Source organism: Equus asinus, chromosome 18 (assembly GCF_041296235.1).
Source record: "Equus asinus isolate D_3611 breed Donkey chromosome 18, EquAss-T2T_v2, whole genome shotgun sequence".
Lineage (NCBI taxonomy): Eukaryota > Metazoa > Chordata > Mammalia > Perissodactyla > Equidae > Equus > Equus asinus.
In genome coordinates this window covers 32920823-32944196 of record NC_091807.1, presented here as the reverse complement: position 1 = coordinate 32944196, position 23374 = coordinate 32920823, and the positions used below count along the sequence as shown (strand labels likewise).

The 23374-nt window shown below is 42.7% G+C and overlaps 2 protein-coding genes across 5 annotated transcripts in view; one reads left to right on the top strand and one right to left on the bottom strand.

Moving 5' to 3' along the window:
• Positions 1-23374, top strand: part of SETD4 (SET domain containing 4) — a 162766-nt gene that overhangs the window by 86582 nt on the left and 52810 nt on the right. The window lies entirely within an intron of this gene.
• LOC106831418 (carbonyl reductase [NADPH] 1-like) lies at positions 8525-22470 on the bottom strand. Its single transcript, XM_014841601.3, has 3 exons — positions 22069-22470; positions 21402-21509; positions 8525-9169 (listed from the first exon to the last, which is right to left on the bottom strand). The coding sequence occupies exons 1-3, from the start codon at positions 22352-22354 to the stop codon at positions 8673-8675; spliced, it is 891 nt and encodes a 296-aa protein (XP_014697087.1). The 5' UTR covers positions 22355-22470; the 3' UTR covers positions 8525-8672.

Below are 23374 nucleotides of genomic sequence, written 5' to 3'. Positions count from 1 at the left end.
TCTATTTGGCAAGATATAATGGTGTCACCTGTCTGTCTCGCAGTTACAAGTTTTGGAGCATACGTCGCCACATCTACGGGACAGAACATCCTTGACCGTGCCCTAAGTCTGGATGTACAGCCCTGGGTTACGTATGTGGCCATGATGGAGGTCACTTGAGTTTCAGTAGATGTTAGATCTCCTTGCTTCTGTCAGAGAGATCATGTGATGAAACAGTGACTGTGTGGCGATATTTAAGATTCCGTAAAACCACTTATTTGCTCGTTGCAACACTGACAAACACTGAGTTGGTAGTCTACCTCTAAGCCAAGAACAAAGTATGTTCAATTGAAGTCAGGAAAACAGATCCCACCCCCACTTTGAAAACCTTGTTGAACCAGACATGGGGGAATCATTCAGACTACTGAATTTTCTAATGTCTTTGTTTTCCACATCTCTTGAATTAACTTTAAAGATCATAGAAAAGACTATAGGGATAGAAGTGCAACATTCTTTCCCTATGATGGCACATGTTCTGCCTTGAGAAGGCAATAATATGTGTAGGATGACTCTGTTTTAACCCACTGCTTTTTGAATGTTGTAAATGTCTCAGGCATGGAGATCTTTGGCTTCAGCGGCACTGTCTGGTTCTTCAGTCAGTCTCTGAACCAGAGCATGTAGGGTTTTTTGCACCACTTTTGGACTTTTTTTAAAGTGTGAAATAGGTATGCCTGAGGCCAGAATAAAGCAGTCCAGAATTGTTCCTCAAAGGTTAAGACTTGGGGTTTTAAATTGAAGCTCACATTTTCTCCTTCCTGCATTAAGAGGTCTAAACACTGTTTTTTCTTAGGGGAAATCAATGGGCCAAATGGACCCAGAGTAGTATCATGGAATTTCCTGAGAGTAGGCATCAGTTGATTCAAGTGGTAAGTCCATGTCCAATTTGTAGGCAGTAGTCAAGAGGCTTTTTTCTGGTAGAACAAAACCAGTCATTGGGAGCCACCCAATGATTCATTGTTGGCCAAAATACCCCTATGAGGTTTCTGATTGTGTCCTACAGCTTAGACACAAGTCAACAAGTGTAGTCAAGCACGATACAGTGAGATACACAGTAGAGATCAGCAGGCAGATCCATAGTCAAGGAGACTGACTTTTCCTTGTAGGATCTGTAGAAGAGAGGAATCTTCCACTTGCATAGTCTCTTACCATTTTATTTCTTAGCATGCTCCACTTGTATATTTTGTCGAAGTGCTAATTTCTATGAAAAATACTGAGGTTTCATTTTGATGAGGAGAGAAAATTCCCATTTTATATGTGATGTGATATAGAGTTTTAGATTTTTGTCTGTCGTGTTACAATATTTTCCATCTTTGGATTCAGAAAAGAGTTAATTTCACTCAGAAATCAACTGAAACACTTGAATGGATTGGTACTAAAGGAAACTGGGTGACATTCAAAGGAAAGTGGTATAGACCCAGTATTTGGAGGAATTATATGCTTGATCCATGGAGTGACTAGTTGCGTGAAGAACAGTTTTAAGAATAGGAGTCTATTGTGATTAAAGCTGAAATGAACATAGGGGTGCATATGTCTTTACGCATTTGTGTTTTCATGTTATTTGGATAAATACAGAGCAGTGGAATAGCTGGATTGTACTGTAGTTCTATTGTTAATTTTTGAGGCATCTCCATACTGTTTTCCACAGTGGCTGCACCAGTTTGCACTCTCACCAGTAGTGTATGAAAGTTCTCTTTTCTCCACATCCTCCCCAACACTTGTTATTTCCTGTCTTGTTAATTGTAGCCATTCTCACAGGTGCGAGGTGATATCTCATTGTAGTTTTGATTTGCATTTCCCTGATAATTAGTGATGTTGACAATCTTTTCATGTGCCTGTTGGCCATCTGTATATCTTCTTTGGAGAGATGTCTGTTCAGATCTTTTGCCCATTTTCTAATTGTGTTGTTAGTTTTTTGGTAGTTGAGATGTATGAGTTCTTTATATATTTTGGCTATTAATGCAAGACCTGGAAGCAACCTAGGCACTCATGAAGTGATGAATGGATAAAGAAGATGTGGTATATATACACAATGGACTACTAGTCAGCCCTAAAAAATGATGAAATCTGGCCATTTGTGACAACATGGATGGAACTTGAGGGTATTATGCTGAGCAAAATAAGTCAGAGGGAGAAAGTCAAATATTGTATGACCTCACTCATAAGTAGAAAATAAAAACAACAACAAGAAAACATGTAGAGACAGAGGTTGGATTGGTGGTTACCAGAGGGCAAGGGGGGAAGGCGGAGGGTAAAAGGGGTGATTAGGCACATTTTTATGGTGATAGATTGTAATTAGTCTTTCAGTAGTGAACATGATGTAATGTACACAGAAATTGAAATATAATGATGCACACCCAAAATTCGTATAATGTTATAAGCCAATGTTACTGCAATAAAAACAATTAAATTTAAAAAAGAGACAATCACAGAACAGGGAAAAGATGAATTATATTAGGAACAATAATGTATTTCTGATTTGAGGGGAAAAAAAAAAGAAGAGCAGTCCAAATGGATGCCAGAATTCCGAGGTAACAAATATCTATTCGCTATACAGAACCTTAAACCTGCAAGAAAAATAACTTGGCAAACAAATAACAAAACATGTAGAGATATGTATGATAATCAGTGTTCTAGGCATTTGAGATCTAGTTCCAACATCTCCGGTGGAAGCTTTCTACTTCATATTGACTTGAGGTCTTAGGTGAGCAGGCTCCTTTCTAAGGTGTCAGCTCCTGAAGGATTCATAAGAACCCTTAGTTTGAGAACTCCAGTTCTGATGGCTTTTTGATGGTGTAGGGTAGCTTTGTGTTTTCTTAAATGGGTGATGAGAATCTGAGGGTCAATCCTTCATAATCTGATCACAGTGTGTTGCTCAGTGGAACCTGATAAGAGCCCCTCTCATCAGATTGGGAGCTATTTTGCTCTGACATCCCTTCTAGAGGGCCAGGTTTCCAGGTTTTAGGTCATATAGGCAGTGATTGGGAGGATGCTTAGGAAAGGCTGCCTGTGTCTGTTGATGATAAGACTGAGTATATTGCATTATTCTCTTGCAGTATTAAGCTATAACTGCCTGAAGAGGGTGTAGGCTGGGATTGTGGGTGACGTTCTCAGACACATAGTCTGGACAGTTACCAACTCATAAGGAGTGAGTTGATGAACTCAAGGAGGAATTGATCCCATGGTTTAATGCCATTGGTATCCTCATTGTCTACAGAAGTTCAAAGGGCTCCAAGTGTTTTGATGGTTTTAATTGTAAAATACCATTTATTCTCTTGACTTTTCCTCATGAGGATGGTAAATGTAATCACATTTTTGAGTGTCAAGGCTTTGCAGAGTTCTTTGTTGACAATTCCAGTGATATGGACTTTTCTCTTAATGAAGAGGTGGGTTAGGATTCCTCAAGTAAAAACATGAAGTGAAGCTGTGTTTTAGCCAGTGTATGAGGTGTAGCTTTGACAAGGAAAAGCCCTAGTCATGACAAGAATAAGCAAAACATGACAAAAATGTATCCAGGTAAGGGTGCCACTGACCAGATGAATCCAGTCGAAGTGTCTCCTCAAATAGCTTGAGAACGTAGGTTTTATAAGTTTGTTTTGGTGAAGAGTTAGTCATAGCGGGGATTTAAGGCAGGAATTATTAAGACTAGGATCTGGGCAGAGACTGATAAGAAGAAGTTGTAAATTAGACCAGTTGCTAAAATAGTCTGTGCTTAAACAGTTTGTCTATAGTCTTATATTTCTGGAACACCAAAGCAAGCTAGCTGTTGCTGAGCCCAGAGGGAAGGAGCTTGGGGCTCCACTGGCAGAACTCAAGCAGAAGCCGGAGGTATTCTGGAGTTTTCAGCATTTCCAGAACAAGTTACAGAACAATTCTGTGTAGTGCTTTTATTGTCAATGTCACCACGTTCTATGCATGGCTCTGCCATCCCCCTCTTCACTCTGAATTGTTAGACTGCCATGATAGCATGTTTGTTAAATCAACCTGGAGAGCACAAAACCTTTCGTGTTCCACCACTCCTTTCCCCTTTATCCCTTCCCAGCTGATTGACACTTGTTTAGGTCCTGCATTTAGGAAATGGGACAGGTCACTGATGAGCAAGAGAGATCAGCCCACTTTCCTGCAGCTGCTTCACAGTCACCTGCTCCTGGACTGAGGTCCATTTGGCAGCCTCTCCTTTCTTGAACTGCCTGAAGAGCCAGCACTGTCCTGTACCACAGGAGAGCATGTTCTGTCTGCAGGGAGAGGTGGGAACCCTACCGCATAGACCAAATGCACACATGAAAGAAGAGACATACTTGCTGGTTGAGAGTGTTCCTTGGCTGAAGGGAAGGAACTTCCTGAGCTATTTGCTCTCCAGTAGCAGTCCCTTGGTTCAGCCATTACTCCTAAGTATAACTTCCAAACAGAGATGCCACACATTTTTTCATGAAGGTGATTTGCCATGCTCTGCCAAAGCTTGCTTTGTGTCACAAATGTGGCCAAACTCTTTGCTAAGAAAGCAAGGAAACTGGATGTCTTACTTTCTTGGGCCACTATAACAAATGATCACAAATTGGGCAGCTTAAAACAACAGAAACCTATTCTTTCAAAGTTCTGGAGGCCATTAGTCTGAAACCAAGGTACCTGCAGTGCTGTGCTCCCTCTGAAGTTTCCAGAGGAGAACGCATCCTTGCCTTTCTACCTTTTGGTGGCTGCAGGTGTCTCTTCGCTTTTGGCTGCATTGCTCCAATCATTGCCTCCTTGGTCACAATGCCTCTTCTTCTTTTTCAAAGCTTGCTCCACTTCTACCTTATACGGGCACCTGTGATGGCATTTAGGGCCTACCCAGACAACTAGGATAAGCTCCTTTGGTCAAACCTAACTTAATCACATCTTTTGCAATATAAAGTAAGGTCTATATGCGTTAGTGTTTTGCCATATGTTTTAGTCAATTAGGACTCCCCAGAGAAAATTATAGAATTGTGTGCGTGTGGTTGTGTGTGTGCGAATGTGAGGGAGAGGAAGACGGAGAAAGAGGAGAAAGGATGGAATCCTCGGGGAACTCCAGCATGTGCGGGGCACAGAGCAAGCAACGGGCTTCTCTGAGGAGACTTTGAGCTAAGACATGAAAGACGAGAACGCATCTGTTGTTCAAAGACTAGCAGGACAGAGAGTACCGATGACCGCTGGACAAGAGTGGACAGAGACTTAAAGCAGAAGGGAGCCTGGCTTGGTGGATAAACAACAAGGATGCCAAGGTAGCTGAGCGGGGAGGGGTGGCAGGAGCCTGTAGATGTGTCCGAGGCAGGCAGGGCAGATCACGCCGGAAACACCAGCTTGGATTCCCCGTCAGACACACTTGTGGTTTTATGAGAGGCAGTAGCTCCGTGTAGAAATCTTGGGTACCAAAAGGTTTTCGTTGCCACTCCTGTTTTAATGTGAAAGAGTGTGGAATCAGGAGCTTTTAGGGGTAAAGAGAAGAGAGTGAATAAGTAGTACCTGTGTGGTAAAAATCCCAAAGAATGGTAGAAAAATATTTTTTCCACGTGAAATCTCCTCAATTCTAAGTGTGTCTTTGTTTGGTTAACAGTATTGTGCCAATATCAATTTCCTAGCTTCTAAAGGCTGAATAACTTTGTAAGGTGTCACCATTAGAGGAGGCTAAGTGTAGGCTGCAGAACGGGATCTCTGTGAAATTCTTATAATTTCTTGTTTATTTCAAAATTGGTAAAATGTCACTGTAGTGCTCTAAAGTCCAACCCAAGAGAAACAGTATAAAAACCTGGAGGAGATCCCTAAGAGTCTGATCCAAGGTAACGCAAAGGCCCTCTGTAGGAAAGCCTTGCACATCTCAGAGGATTCGGCTCTGCCTGTAGCCTCCAGTCTGTCTTCTTACCTAGGGAGTCCGTTCTAGATCACATAGGAGCTAAGTGCCCCACAGCAGGGTTTCAGGACCCAACTTACCCTGTCAGTCTGCCTTCACGGGTGCTGCCTCCCCTTGGAATTCACATCAACTTACTCCTGAAGACTATGCCTGTGTTGTTGACTAGCACATTGAGGCCACATGCTCCTTCTGCTGGAAGTCCTGCAGGGTAAGGATGCTCCGTAGGTCGCTGATATCCCCATGGTGGAAGCAGGGTCTGAGGCCCTGGGACTGCAGCTGCTGCACAGCCACACAGGCCAGCGCTTCATCCTGTGCCATGAGCAACACATTGCCTGAGAAGTGCCGGCACAGGGCCATGTGCTGGCGAAGCCAATGCCCTTGTTGGTTTTGGTCACCTGTGCCACTTTGGGGTGAGAGGATTTGGTTGGTTAGGGGGTGGGTGGTGCACTTGCATGGAGAGTGGACAGGGCTATGGTCCATGGGGTGGCCTATGCTGGGGAGGCCTGGCTTCAGTGAGTGAAACCACACAGAAACGAGTTCTTGGATCCAGTGCTGTGATTTCCTCAGAAGGAAGCCCCATCTCCATCCCTCCCTCCTAGGAGGGGCCATGTGTTCCAAAGGTTTTGTAATACACCCACTCCTGAATCAGCTGCTTCTTTGCACCACACCTGGGGCCAACCCAACACAGCCCTCTTTTGATCTCACCTCTAAGCTAAGCAATCATTGCAGGGTGGAGAGGCAGGCTTCCCCCAAAGCAAAACTTGCTGGTGATGGGGAAACAGTTTGGGGAAAACTCCAAAAGGCGAAAAAGGAGTGCAGAGTAATTGCTTTGGACTTGTGCCCATTATCCACTGCAGAATGGGAAGGGTTGCTTTTTCCTAAGACGCCATGAAATTACTTAGGGTAACTGCCTCTGAGCACGTCAATCCTGTTGCTTTCTTAAGAGAAACTCAAGAGAGAGAATTAGACGCTGAAGTCCTGTGATTAGACTCTCAGTGTGGGCAGGGTACCTCGCTGTGGGCTTCCCAGTGAGCCCCCAAGTGGGAGGGCATGTTTTATGAAGCTCTTAATGTGTGCCAAGCCGTTGACTGCAATGTTGTATTTCATGTTTACATAATCCCTCTTCGCTACATTTTGGTGTGTCCAAGGTCACAGATAGTAAGTGATGGGTATAGTTAGGTGTTATTTTTAAGGTACTGTCAAAAAAAGAATCTTTTCAATTTTAAGTATGCATTTCCAGACAGTTGAGATGCTATGGTCTTGACCTAGATATTGTTGTCCTCTGGTGTCAGTTTACAGAAACAAAATGACATGGAGGAAATTAACAGACCTGTTGAAGGAAGAAACTTGTAAATTGCACTTTTAAAATAGGGGCCCTACCCTTGCTTTCAGGGGAGATCCCGTTTCATTTCTGTCAACCTGAAAATCACTGGTGAAGAGTGAAGAATAATCATGAGAGCACAGCTGTCTTTACAACATGCGGCGCTTCTGTGAAGGGAGGGCCTGTGTAGGAGGGTCACTGGGGCCACTGGGAGGCAGGCTCAGTGTTGGGCAGGAAGAAGCTTCTCATCACAGCCCTGGGTGGTGTTAGGTCCCAATCACAGGGACTCATGAGAGACACTTTGCACTCTATTGTGCTTTATTGTGTTTTTGATATTTTCACTTGTATCAGGACATTTAATCTTCACAGCAATCTTATGCCTATTGTTCCCATTTTACAGTTGAGGTACTGAAATACAGTGTAATGCAGTCTGTTTCTCAAGGTCACAGAGTAAGGTGGCAATGGAAGATTTTTTGTTTCTAGATGTTTGTCTTGAAAGCTTTGAAACAGAAAAGTTGAAAAAATAGTATAGCAAACACCCGTATATCTAACAGACTAGGTTGAACATTTATAAATATTTTACTGTATTTTTGTGTTCAGCTTCTGTGTATATTTTGCTGACCCATGCTAATGTCGCAGACCTCATGACACTTTCTCCCTCCATAAATGACATATTCACACTGTAGAGATTTGACAATAATTCTCTCATGTCCACTGACACCCAATCCATATTCAATTTCCCCAGCTCTCTCAGATTCCCTTATGGATGGATCTGAAGTGCCCATTCACAGTTCACACTTTGCAATTGTGTTTTTCCAATGAGTTTGGTGTTAAAGAGACCACACCAGACGTATTCCCTTCATGGTGTTCTCCATGATCTACTAGAGGCTGGAACCTAAAGGGAGCAGGCAAACCCTCCAATGCTCATTGGTCCGTGGATGCCTGTACGGCTACTATCATGCCATCACAGCAGATCTGAGTAGTTCCAACAGAGACCGTGTGGCCTGCAAAGATGAAACTATGCGCTTACTGCCTCTTTCTATACTGTTTCCCAGCCCCTCAAATATACTATCCTTCTGTTGATCTAACTGTCATATCTAACATTTCTGGGCTGGATGACATATAAACAATCTGCACAAAGGAACATTCATAAAGAACTTCTATTCTCGGTTTATTTTTCTATTGATTTTCATTCATTATTCTCATCCATTACAGTTTTCCTCCCCCTATATCACAGAAGAAATCACAAAAGCCTTATGCGCACACCATTATGAGCCAAGTGAAAGTGAGTACTCCCTACAGACATTTTCATACTTTTTTTTCCTTCACGGGGATAATAGCTTATATGCACAGAATTATGAGCCAAGTGATAGTGAGTACTCCTTAGAGATATTGTCATCCTTTTTTTTTTGAAATGGATATTTTAACAGTGTGATTGGCCCTTTGATCCTATCCAAGGCTCAAAATACGTGAGAACCATGGAGGGTATTCATAGAGGGGTCCCCATTTTTCAACTTTCTTCTCCATAACAAATTCCCCATGAGGCCCCTTAGCATCTGAGGGCAAAAGGGCCAAGTACACGGGGGTCTCTGCTCCTTCTTCTGGGGTTTTTATGGCTTCAGGTCCCCCCATGTCGGTTTTCACCCATCCTGGGCAGCAGGCATTCAGGAGGATCTTGTCCCCTCTCCTTTGCTCACTCAGTCTCCTGGCGTAGATTCTGGACAGGACGGTGATGCCCATCTTTGACACTGCATATGCCATGGCCATGACATCAGGCCAGCCTTCCTTTATGTGCACTCCATTCTTCGTATCTTCCACGAACTTCTTCATGAGCCCCACCAGCTCCTCCTCCGTGATAGTCTCACTTGTAAACTTCCGCTGGAGTTCTGGGCTGCAGTTTTTAAGAGCCAGGAGGCCCATTATGCTAGACACATTCACCACTCTGCCTAAAATGCAACACAGATCGTTACCGAGAAAGGCCTGCAGAAGAATGATGAAGAACAAATTCAGTGGGAATTTGTCCACTTAAGAGACAGTTCCCAGTTTGCCATGAGCATTAATGAAGACTGTCTTTATGAGTGAAGGACATGATACAGCCTTGAAACTTGTTTTATCCATAATGTCTTGGATGATGTCAGAGAAATTTTCTAATGGGGAGGGTAGTACCCAGAAGTTCCATAAGAAAATGAAAGTGACTTATACAGGAACATGCTAAAGGGAATGTAAGGAGGTACTCATTAGTGCCAAAGGCTGCCTTTGGGATGCCTTGAGGATGCTGTGGTTACTTGGGCAGTGCTCTATGATCAGCTCTTTCATGACCAACAAAGAGGTGGGTGACTGGTTGATGGATGGCAGAACCTAGGAGAATGGGTAGCATCTGTTTTGGAAGGTTGCCACTCGGATCGAGGAGGGAAAACCAAGTCAGCTCAGTGGGCTGAATTGCATGCTATTTTCTCTGTATTTGGGTTTTTATCAACTCTTGAGCAGTGACTAATGGCCTGGTAATATGGTGACAGTGAGGAACAGCGGAAACTGAACTATTAAAAGGATGCTATAGAAAAGAACGAAGTAAATCTTGCAACATGGATGAACCTTGAAAAGACTACACTAAGTTAAAGAGGCCGATCACAAACACTACATAGTATAAGATTCCATACACATGAGATGTGGAGAAGAAGAAAATCTGGAGCCAGAAAGTAGATTACTGTTGTTTAGAGCTACAAGGAATGGGGGGACACAGGGGTGATAGGATTTCTTTCCGGGGTGATGAGAATGCTGTAGATGGTTCCACAACTCTGCACATATGCTAAAACCACTGAGAGTGACAGCACAGTGGCAGAGTGAGTTGTCCTTTTGTCTCTCCACCCTAAGTTTCAACCATTTGTACATCCACTGACCAACAAAGGACTGCCTGCATGGCACACAGAATGCCTGAGGAATACATGCATCTATACATCTGAAGGTGGGTGGACTGACCCCATGGGAGGCAGTGGCACTAGAGGAGCAGCCTCCTCTCCTTCCCCTGGTGGGGGTTATCCAAAGCAGGAATTCTCACACAAGCGCATGAGCCAGTGACCAGGGGCTGTAGGGGCAGACATGGGACACCCAGCCCCTTTCCCCTCCCAGGCAGCGTGGCCAGTCTTCCCAGCAGTAGGGACAGCACCCAAAATTCATATTTCCTTGGCAGGGGTGGTATTCCTGGACCTGATGTTTTACAAAGTACATTCTTTCATGCCAGCAACCAGAGGCTGCAGGACCAGGAACAAGACTCATAGCTTAGCCCCTGCCCTCCCCCAGCAGAGGCAGGTGGCCCCTGTGACCTGTGGCTTCAGGAACCATAGCAGAACCTGTGACCCCACCTCCAGTAGAAGAATCCCAGACACTGGCTCTACCATCAGTAGGGGCTGCATACAAGACCCCAGACCCTGGAAGTGACCGTGACACCTTTGATCCCAGCACCCCTGGCAGTGGTGCTGCCAGCACCCCAGATAACCGAGGAGAAGTACAGGTGGTGCATGGGGCAGCAGCACCTGAGTCCATGGAGAGCCTTCAGAGAGCCAGTGTGGGAACATGAGACCCAGGTGACCCCAGAAGCAGCAGAGGTGCTTGCAGCCTGCTGACCCCAGTGGTGACATCTAACACTGCAGTGACATTGCAAGCAGTAAGGCACCAGCAACCTCAGAGGCACAAGCAGCACAAGGAGGGCACTGATGACACCTCCAGCAGAGGCAGTGAAGGGCGAAAAGTGCAGGCTCTCAAATACAACCAGAAGTAGCTGAGAATCAAAGCAACCAAAGTCTCACCCAAAAACGAGAGGTGTTTCCTACCACAAATGCACTGGCAAGGATCAACCATCAAGTGCCATGAAGAACTGCAGTAACACAGCAGAACAGAGAGAAAACGACAACTCTCCACAAACCAAACTTGAAGTCACAGAAGATGACAATCTAACTGACAGAGAATTCAAAATAGCCATCATGAAGAATCTCCACCAGTTACAAGAAAACTCAGAAAGACAGTTAGATGAGCTCAGGAATTGAATTAATGAACAGAAGGAGTAGTTCACCAAAAAGATTGAAATCTTAAAAAAAAAAACCCCACAAAGAAACAGAAATTCAGGAGATGAAGGACAATTAATGAGATGAAAAATAAAATCAAAATCATTGAACATAGAGCAGACCATACGGAATAGAGAATTAGTGAGCTCAAAGATAGAATCTAGAAATGATTGTAGGGGAAGAAGAGAGAGAACTAAGAGTTTTAATTTTCTTTTAAGATTGACTCCTGAGCTACCATCGGCTGCCAATCTTGTTTTTCTTCTTCTTCTTCTTCCCGAAGTTACCAGTACATAGTTGTATGTTCTAGTTGTGAGTGGCCCTGGTTGTGCTGTGTGGGATGTCACCTCAAAATGGCTTGATGAGCAGTGTCATGTCCATGCCCAGGATCCAAACTGGTGAAACCCTGGGGCACTGAAGTGGAGCATGTGAACTTAAGCACTCAGCCATGGGGCTGGCCCCTGTAAGACTTTTGTTAAGTGAAAGAAATTCTATGAATAATATCTGACTCAATTAGGAGAAGCAACATAAGGATAATGGGTATCCCAGAAGGAGAAGAGAGGGAGACGGGAGCAGAGAGCTTATTAAAAAGAAGTAATAGCTGAGAACATCCCAAACCTGGGGAAAGAACTGGGTATACAAGTACATGACGCTAATATGACCCCTAATTGTCTCATCACAAAATACCTTCTCCAAAGTGTATCATATTAAAACTGTCAAAAGTCAGTGACAAAGAAAGAATACTAAAGGGGGGCAGAGAGAAGAAAATATCTTACAAAGGAACCTCCATTAAGCTATCAGTAGATTTCTGAGCAGAAATTCTACAGGCTAGGAGAGAGTGGAGTGATATATTCAAAATATTGAAAGACAAAACCTATCAGCCAAGAATACTCTATCCAGCCAAGTAACCCTTCGATATGAAGGAGAAGTAAAAGCTTTCCCAGAGAAACGAAAGCTGAGGGAGTTCATTGCCAGTAGACCTGTCTTACGAGAAATGTTGAATGAAGCCCTCCTACCTGAAACAAGAAGGCAAAGGTAAACAAAGGTTTGACTGAGGTGATGAATAGGCAGAACCAGAAAATTGCAACTGTGTATCAGAATAAACATTAGTAAACATTTAATTATAACATAAAGGGTAAAAGGAAAGAAAGCATCAAGAATAACAATAAGCACTTCAATTTGGTAACAAACTGACAACACAAAAAAGAATAATTTGTGAAAACAAAAACATACATTGTCAAGAGGAAAAGGAGGGAACCTGCATAGGCTATATAGATAGGATCTACCAGCAAAAGAAGGACTATCTCATCTATGAGATCTTTCATACAGCCCTCAAGGTAACCACAAAACAAAAAACCAGAGCAGAGTGAAAAATCACAAATAAAGGGGACACTGAGAAAAATATTACAGAGAGCCACCAAACTGAAATGGCAGACAGTAATACAAGAAAAAGTAACAATGGAAATATATAACAACCAGAAACGAGAAGATAAAATGGCAGGATTCAGCCCTCATATATCAATAATCACTCTAAATGCAAATTCTTTGAATTTACCCATCAACACACACGACATGGCTGGATGGATTAAAAAACAAGATCCAACAATATGCTGCCTCCTGGAAACACATCTCAGCTGTAAAGAGAAACATAGGTTCAGAGTGAAGGGATGGAATGATACTGGCAAGCAAAAGAAAGCTGGTGTAGCCAAACTTGTCAAACACAAAATAGACTTCAAGCCAAAAAAGACAACAAGAGACACAGACATTCATTATGATGAAAGGGACATTCCACCAAGAAGATATAACACTTATTAATACATATGCACCTAACACATGAGCACCAAAGTATATACAGCAACTGTTAACAGACCTAAAGGAAGAAATTGGAAGGAACAGAATAATAGTAGGGGACTTTAACACCCCACTTATATCAATGGATAGATCATCCAGACAGAAAATCAAGAAGGAAACAGTCGCCTTAAATGAAACAGTAGATGTGATGGACTTAATAGATATATAGAGAGCATTCTAACCCAAAGCAGCAGAATACACATTCTTCTCAAGTGCACATGGAAAATTCTCAAACATAGACCATATGTCAGAAAAGAAAACAAGCCTCAATAAATTTAAGGAGATTGAATTCATATCAAGCATCTTTTCTGAACACAGTGATATGCAACTGGAAATCAACTAGAAGCAGAAAGCAGGAATAGTCATAAATATGTAGAGACCAAAAAACATGCTACTGAACAACTATTGGGTCAATTAAGAAATCAAAGGAGAAGTAAAAAAAATAGCTGAAGACAAATGAAAGTGAAAACACTACATACCAAAATTTTTGGGATGCAGCAAAAGCAGTACTAATAGGGAACTTCACAGCAAGATAAGCCAACCTCGACAAAGAGGAAAAATCTCAAAGGAGCAATGTAACAATATAGCCAAGGGAACTAGAAAAAAAGAACAAAGCCTAAAGTCAGTAGAAGGAAGGAAATTATAAAAGTCAGAGTAGAAGTAAATGAAATAAACGCCAAAAAAAAAAAAAAAAAAAAGGGAACGGATCCATGAAACTAAGAGCTGGTTTTCTGCAAAGATAAACAAAACTGACACACCCATAGCCAGACTCACTGATAAGAAGTAGATAAGGCTCAAATAAATAAAATCAGCAGTGAAAGAGGATAAATTATAATGAATACCACAGAAATACAAAGGATTTTAAGAGACTACTGTGAAAATCTATGCTCTAACAAACTGGATTAACCTAGAAGAAATGGCTAAATTCTTAGAATCATACAACCTCCCCAACCTGGATCAAGAAGAAATAGAGAATCTGAAGAGACCAATCACAAGTAAAGAGATTGAAATACTACTCAAAAACCTCCCCCAAAACAGAAGTCCAGGGCCAGACAGCTTCTCTGGTGAATTGTACCAAACATTCAAAGAAAATTTAATACCTGTCCTTCTCAAACTCTTCCAAAAAATTGAAGAGGATGGGATGACTCCTGTCTTATCTTACGAGGCCAAAATTACCCTGATACCAAAACCTGACAAGGACAACACGAAAAAGACAAGTTACAGGCCAATGTAGCTGATGAAGACAGATGCCCAAATCCTCAACAACATATTAGCAAATGGAATACAACAATACATTCAAAGGATCCTACACCACAATTAAGTGGGGTTTACTCCAGGGATGCAGGGATGGTTCAGCATCCACAACTCAATCAAAGTGAAGCCCCACATTAACAAAATATAGAATAAAATTCACGTGATCATCTTAATAGATACAGAGCAAGCATTTGACAAGATACAGGATCCATTTATGATAAAACTCTCAACAAAATGGGTATAGAAGGGAAGTACCTCAACATAATAAAGGCCAAATATGACAGACTCACAGCCAACATCATCCTGAATTGTGAACAACAGAAAGCTATTCTTCTAAGAATGGGGACAAGACAAGGTTACCGACTCTCACCACTCTTATTCAACAGAGTATTGGAAGTCCTAGCCAGGGGGATTAGGCAAGAAAAAGAAAGAAAATTTATCCAAATTGGAAAGGAAGAAGTTAAATTGTCATTATTTGTGGATGACATGATTCTATATACAGAAATCCCTAAAGAATCCACCAAAAAACTATTAGAAATAATGAATACAGTAAAGTTGCAGGGTAGAAAATCAACATACATAAATCAGGTGCATTTCTATACATCAACAATGACCTAGCAGAAAGAGAAATGAAGAATACAATCCCATTTACAACTGCAATAAAAAGAATAAAATACCTAGGAATAAATTTAACCAAGGAGGTGAAAGATCCATAGACTGAAAACCACGAGATATTATTGAAAGAAATTAAAGACACATAAAAAAAATGGAAAGATATTCCATGCTCATGGATTGGAAGAAAAAACATAGGTAAAATGTCTGTATTACCGAAAGCAATCTACAGATTTGACACAATCCCAGTCAGAATCCCAATGACGTTTTTCACAGAAATAGAACTGAGAATCCTAAAATTTATGAGGAACAACAAAAGACCCCACATAGCCAAATGAATCCTGAAAAACATGAACAAAGCTGGAGGTATCACACTCCCTGAATTCAAAATATACTACAAAGCTATAGCAATCAAAAGAGTATGGTACTGGCAGAAAAACAGACACACAGATCAATGGAACAAAATCAAGAGCCCAGAAATAAACTTACATAGTTATGGACAGCTAATGTTTTTAACAAGGAGCCTAGAACATACAATTGAGAGCAGAACGTCTCCTCAATAAATGGTGCTGGGAAAACTGGACAGCCACACGCAAAAAAATGAACGTAGACCGTTATCTTACACCATACGAGAAGAGTAACTCAAGATGGATGAAAGACTTGAAGGTAAGACCTGAAACCATAAATCTCCTAGAAGAAAACATAGGCACTACACTCTTCAACACCTGTCTTAGCAGTATCATTTGGAATACCAAGTCTCCACAGGCAAGGAAAATAAAAGAAAAAATAAACAAACGGGACTACATCAACTACAAAGCTTCTGCACAGAAAAGGAAACCATCAGCAAAACACAGTGTCAGCCTACCAACTGGGAGAAAATATTTGCAAGTCATATATGAAGGGGTTAATTTACACAATATTATATAAAGAAATCATACAAGTCAACAACGAAAAATGATACCCGACCAAAAAACAGGCAGAGGATATGAACAGACATATTCCCAAGGAAGATATACAGATGGCCAACAGGCACATGAAAAGTTGTTTAACATCACGAATTATTAGGGAAATGCAAATAAAAACTATAATGAGATATCACCTCACACCTGTCAGAATGGCTATTAATAAAAGATAAGAAATAACAAGTGTTGGAGAGGATGTGGAAAAAAGGGAGCCCTCATATACTGTGGGTGCGAACGAAAAGTGGCGCAGCCACTATGGAAAACAGTATGGAGATTTCTCAAAAAATTAAAAATAGAAATACCATATGATCCAGCTATTCTCCTTCTGGGTATTTATCCAGGAAACATGAAAACACTAAGTGGAAAAGATATATGAATGCCTATCCTCATTGCAGCAGTACTCACAATGGGCAAGACTTGGAAGTCACCTGAGTGCCCATCAATGGATTAATGGATAAAGAAGATGTGATATATATGTACAATGGAATACTACTCAGCTATAAAAACAGATGAAATTCTGCCATTTGTGAGAACATGGATGGACTTTGAGGGTATTATGCTAAGTAAAAGAAGTCAAACACAGTAAGACAAATACCGTATGATTTTGCTCATATGTGATAGATAAACAAACAAATGAATACTTAAGGAGAACAGATTAGTGGTTACCAGAGGAGCAGATAGTGGTGGCAGGGGAAAGAGGTAAAGGGGCACATATGTATGGTGACAGATGGAAATCAGACTTCTGGTGGTGAACAGGATGCAGTCCATACAGCAGCTGAAATATAATGATGTACACCTGAAATTGACACAATGTTGTGAACACATGTGACCTCGATAACAAAAGCAAAACCTGTGAATTGTATACTTTAAATGGGTAAAGTGTATGGTATGTGAATTATGTCTGAATAAAGCTGTTCAAAGTGTAAAACAACAACATATTTCTCACTAGTTTTTTTTGGAAACAGTTGTTAGTATGCATTAAAAAAACCTATTAACATGTATAAAGAGTTTACTAATTTTACATCTAAATTAATATTTTAAGTGGTATAAACAAGACATGAGACTATACCATGAATAAGAGATTCAAACAAATTAGGAAACTCTCCCTTTTGAATGTAAATATTGGGAAGACTGTTATCATCAGTTAACTTGAGCTCCATCCTACCTAAGAATGGCAGCGCAAAAAATATTCCATAAAAAAGATAATCCATGGCACTATGACTCTCATTAAATAATCCTCTAGAGAATTACACTGAATTATGGTAAGTGTCTTGTAATCCTCCAACAGTCTTGTAGGATGAACTCACTTTAGAAACGAGTCCATTATTCCAGTCCTTCCTTTCATCTGGAACACGTGAAGCATAAGATAAACTGAACTTCTTTGTGAAATGTTTTAGTAAGCACACTCAAAGGTCCTACTAGAATTTAATTCATTCTCAATAATATCACCTGCCTCTCTCCTGGTAAAAGTAATGCATGTTTCATGAATCCAAAGGCCAACACATAGAAGGATATGAAGAAACAAAAGACAGTGGCCGAGGAAGCCACAGTGCGCAACCGGTATAGCAGAAAGGCAGCTACAATTACTCACAGGGCTTTGAAATCATATTCCCAGAGACTTTAGTCTCTGAAACCTGTGATAGTAGACGGAGAAACTGTCCTTTCTCTAGGCTGTTTATACACTGTAATAAAGTGATGACCTCTTTTCTATTGTATTATCTATCTCAGGAAGTCTAGAATCAGCTGGGAAAATACTTACCTGTGTACGGTGGGGAAACCTGACCGGGGAGTCCAAGGGTCTGTGTAGGTAAATTCCTGGATGTGGGTGCTGCATCCCACTCCATCTTCCCCACGCCAGTCCCTCCCACTAACCAATCCCCAAGACGTGGCACCTGCCTGGGTGCCTCTCCTCAGAGCTGGGTGTGACTGTAGCCGCTTCTGATCTGACAGCTCTGGCTGGAAACACACAGGCAGGAGGCACTTGTTGGAAGATACACAGCAAAGACTGTGATCCAAGTGTTTCATCTCCAGAGTGTACTCCTGGCTTTCAGAATGCAGTTCAGGGAGACTGCACTGCAATGCACACAGCTAATCCTCTAAGAAGTGTTATGGGCCATTCATACTTTCTTGTGCTAAGGGTGTGTGAGTGTGTACGTGTTTGTGTGAGAATTAGTGGCCTTTTATAATAGTCACTCCACATTGATGATAAAAGTATGTCATTCTTCTACAAAAGGACCCTTTCACTGGTGGGGCTGGGGTGCCTGTCAGGCTTACGGTTTATCCGGGCCGTTATCCCGTGTCTGACCAGGAATCAGTTTTAAGGATGCCATATTTTACTTTAAGGTATATATAAATGGAAACACATAGACCACGTTCCCAGGGCTTAACACCCGGTAGCTGCTCAAGAACTCTTTGGATGACTGTCCCCTCATGGCTCTGCCCGAGCATCTCTCCTTCACTCTACCAACTCTCACAACTGAAAACCAGGGCCACAGTGATCTGCACAACAAGGGATACCGTAGACATCATGTCATCTCCAGAAACAAGCTGCACGAGCATTACTTGGTTCGAATTGTCTATTCAGGGGTATTAAGTGCACGTCTGTTTCTCTGGAACTTTTATGACTTCACATTTGTCACTAAGTTCATTTTTATCTAATTCCAAGAGTACCTGTAGTTATGTCTCTGGGTTGAAAAGGGGTGTCATGAAAGACTGCAGGGTTTTAAACTGTGTCTCCTGCAACCGTCTGGGTTTCCCTGTGGTGCCCTGGGGGCTCTGTGCTGAGGGACACATTGGTCCCAATCAAGCTGAGTCTTCTTTTGTCATATGTCACCCTGGCCTGACTGGGTACAGCTTCACTCATTCTTCACTTGAAGAATGGGACCTCGGCCTAAAATATTTGAGAATCATTGAGTAGTGGGGAGAACAATTAGCTTGGATGCCACATGACTGAGGTCCACATCCAGCTGTGCATGTGACCTTGAGCTTTGTTTTGCCTCCATGTTCTTATTGGCACAATATCTGAAATGCTTAGCACAGCACATCAAGAAACGTCCATCCACGCATCCTTTCTAGACCACAAAATGTCGGAGGTGGAACAATCTGTAGTACAGTATATTCCCTCCAACTTCCTCTGGTGATTTTCCAGACTGTACAAAGTTGAAAAGTGGTGCCTGTTTCAATGAAGATGGGTAACACTTCTTTAAAGGTTTAGTTGGTGAGTGCAGCCTTCACAAGGCCGTTTGTTCCCTCCTAGGGCTCTTCAAGCTAACGTGCGATGAACAGGAGTGTGCAGTTTTCAAGCGTTTGCTTGATTCCTCAGAGATGGGTTTTCCTTAGTATCTTTTCAAATAAATATACATTCTAATTTATTAGGAAAATCAGAATAACAGCCTGCCAGCATTAAAGACAGCATTCTTCAAATTCAGGAAGATGCTCGCTTCTGGGAACAGTTGGGAAATGAGATGGGAAGGGGTGAAGGGATATAAATGGCATTGATATTGATTGATTGGTGAAGTTCAGTGGAGGGTACCTGGGCAGGATAGGTCTTATCTTTTCTGTGGTTAGAGTATTCAGAACAACTCTTTTAAGAACGGATTAAAAATAAAAAGAAATTCATAGTATTATCGCTCAGTAATCCTTAAGGTCACAATACTCTCTTTTTCTCCTTCCGCACCAGAAACAAACTACACATTCCCCTTATGGATGTCTTCTGCTTCCCACAGAGATTCTGTGGAAACCATTCCGGCTCATTCTCTGTATCTTCAGACCTGAGATGAGGGAGAGCTGAGACAGTATTTATTTTTGGTTAGCCTAGCTAGGACTTGTCTCAAATTATCTCCCCAAAGAGTGTTGCATAAAATCATGATGGCATGAACTTCTGTGGCTGCCTTTCATCCCAAATAATGGAAGAACTCTCCTATTTCAGAAGGCAAGGAAACTTTGCTGTGTAGCGAGAATGCGGCATGTATTTACTACAATATAATATAGCATGCATATTAACTCTAGCTTTGGTGAGGCAAGATCAGTTGTTTGAATACAGCCTGCCTTAGCAAATCTGTGAGTGTCCATTCCTCTTCTGGACCAAGCAGAGACACAGCAGAAACTAACACAGCCCAGTGAAGTAAGAAAAATACCCATCCAGAAGTCATTAGTATGATTCCAAGAGGAATACATATAGAATGTTTGGTGGTGGCACAAGGAATTCCATTGCTGCCCTCTAGTGTTGGTGTGAGTGAGGGGGGTGAAGTGACTGCAAAATAGCTGTCCCTTGAGGCCCTAGTGAACCAAGTGTTAGAAGAAGTCACAGAACTTTCCAGGAGGACAGGACAGGGAAGCAGGGAGGAATTGAGAGTGAGCTGTAGGTGTATGTACTCAATTCCAAGCCACACCCCTTAATCTTTCTAAAAGTGTCGGCTTGTCTTATTGGTGTGTTTAATGGGTGGTGGCTCCCCTCCATCCCATTACCTTGGGGTGAGTATTACAGTTGTTTACAACCAAAGATGTATGATAGTTTGTTTTGTCCAGAACATAGCACATTGAAGGGCAGTTAAAAGCAGCCTGGTATTATGCAAGTCAAATTACAGAGATCACTGCAAGCCTCACGAAGGGCTAGGACTTTGCTTCTGATGGATTTTCAGGAGGGAGCAAGCAAGCAGAGAGTACAGAGAATGCCCAGAAAGGAAAAGACTCAAGAAAGAAGCTCCCTTAGGAGAGTTTGCAACTGTCCATGAATGACAGCTGAGAGTCTGTCATAGAGCTGGGATGGAGGAGATCGCTTGCAGAGAACAGGGTAGGACCACTCGTAGGACCTGGTAGGTGATATTAAGGGGGCGGGCATGGTGACACCCAGGATCCTGGTGGGTGGATGGTGGGGTCAGTGACCAAGATGATTTGGGGCAAGGACAGCGCATTTTTAAAATGTGTGTTTTGGATGTGGGAATTCAGGGGAGGGAAGGAGGGCTCAGGAAGAGATGGAGATGCAGGAGGACAAATATGTGTGTCTAGAAGTGTGGAAATGTTCTAGACAGGTGAGAGATTTGAAGGGGACCTAGTGAACTGGGGGTAGGGAAGGCTCCACTAGCCCGAACAAGATCACTGTGAGAGAGGGAGACAGAGGCCAGAGCGTCCAGGATGGAATCCTCAAGGAGCTCGAAAGTGTGAAGAGCACAGAGCAAATAAAGAGCCTCTCTGAGGACTTTTGAAGGAAGACCTGAAAGATAAGAGCCATTTATATAATGATCAGTGGCACAGAGAGTACCCATGACAGCTGGACAAGTGTGTACAGAGCTGGAAGCAGAAGGACACCAGGCCTGGTGGAGACACAAGAAGGAGGCCAGTGTGGCTGAGCAGGGAGAGGTGGTGGGAGCCTGTAGATGAGATCAGGGGCAGGCAGGGCAGATCGTGCCAGAACCAGCATGGCTTGGGCTCCTCATCGGACTCACCATGGGGCTTTATGAGAGGCAGTAGCTCCGTGCAGAGATCTCGGGTACCAAAAAAGTTTGTTTTCATTGTCACTTCAGCTTGAATATGAATCGGTGTGGAATCTGGAACTTTTAGTGGAGAAAAAGAACAAAGTTAATAAACTAAAGTAGTACTCATGGTAAAAATACAAGAATGATACAAACTGTCTTTTACATACAGATTCTGGTGAATTGCAAGTAATGGCTTGGTTAAGTTAAGAATGTGACAATACTCATGTCATTTCCTGGCTTAATACTGCATGGAGTCATAAGATGGCACCATTAGGGGAGACTAAGTGAAGGATGCAGGTGGGATCTCTCTGTACCATTCTTAAAATTTCTTGTTGTTTTTTAAAACAAGTTAAGTCGCCGAACTGCTCTAAAGTGCATTCCAAGAGAAACCGTGAAAACCTGGAGGAGATCCTTAAGAGGCTGTGTCATGGAAATGCAAAGTCTCTTTGCTGGAAAGTGTTGCGAGTCTCAGAGGTCTCTGCTCTCTCTGTAGCCTCCAGTCTGACCTCTTTCCCTAGGGAAATTGTTCTAGATCCCCTGAGAGCTAAGATCCCCATAGCAGCATTTCAGACCCCAACCCACTCTTGCTGGCCACCCTCACAGAGGCTGCCTCCCCTCTCAGCCCACATCCACTTACTCTTGTAGGCAATGCCTGCGTTGTTGACCAGCAGGTCAAGGCCGCCATACTCCTTGAGCAGGAAGTCGCGCAGTGTCCGGACACTCTGGGGGTCGTCAATGTCCAGCTGGTGGAAGCGTGGGCTCAGGCCCTGGGCCTGCAGCTGCTGCACGGCAGCCTGGCCCCGCGTGGTGTCCCTTGCTGTGAGCACCACATCCCCGGGGAACTGCTGGCACAGATCACGCAGGATAGTGAAGCCGATGCCCTTGTTAGCCCCAGTCACCAGCGCCACACGGCTGTAAGACATGGCTGGGTAGCGGGTGTGTGAGGCACTTGTGTGGGCAGCAGACAGGGCTATGAGCCACAGCGGCGCTCACTGGGGAGCCCTGGCCAAAGTCAGAGAGTCTGCAGAGAAATGAGTTCTGGGATCCAGTGCTGTGATTTCCTGAGAAGGAGGCCCCACCTCCATCCCTCCCTCCTAGGAGGGGCCAAATGTTCCAAAGGTTTCCTAAGCCCCTCTCCTGGGTCCACCTCTTCTCCACTCTGCACCCTGGGCCAAAAGGGCACAGGTCTCCCTTTTGATCTCACTTCTGATGTAAGCAATCTTGCAGGCTGGAGAGGTGTGCTTCCGCCAAAGCAAAGCTGGTTGGTGATAAGTCAAGTAAGGAACTAGAAACTCACAGCAGATTTACTAAAGAAACTATTTTGGGAGAACCCCAAAAGGAGAAAAGGAGTGCGGAGTAATGCCTTGGACTTGGGTCATCATCCACTGCAGAATGGGAAGTGTTGCTTTTTCCTAAGATTCAAGGAAATGACATAGACAGGCTAACTGCTTCTGAGGACATCGATCCCATTGCTTTCTTAAGAGAAACTCAAAAGAGAGAATTAGAGACTTAGGTCCCATGATTAGACTTTCAGTGTGGGCAGGGTACCTCGCTGTGTGCCTCCCAGTGAGCCCTCAAGTGGGACGCAAGGTTTTATTGAAGCTCTTAGTGTGTGCCAAGGCATTGATTGCAAAGTTTTATATAATGGTTACATAATCCTTGTTTGCTAAAAGTGGGGTGGACTTTGATTTTGTCCAAGGTGAGAGATAATAATTGGTGTATAGAGTTAGGTGTTATTTTTAAGGTCCTAAGAAAAAAACGATCTTTGCAATTTCAAATATATATTTCCAAACAGTTGAGATGCTATTGTGTTGATCTAGACATTGTTGTCCTCTTGGGTCAGTTTGCAAAAGAAAAAAAGTAACAGAGGAAATAAAGTGCCTGGTTGAAGGGAGAAGCTTGTAAACTTCATTTTAGTTTATTTTTTATTTTATTTTGCTGAG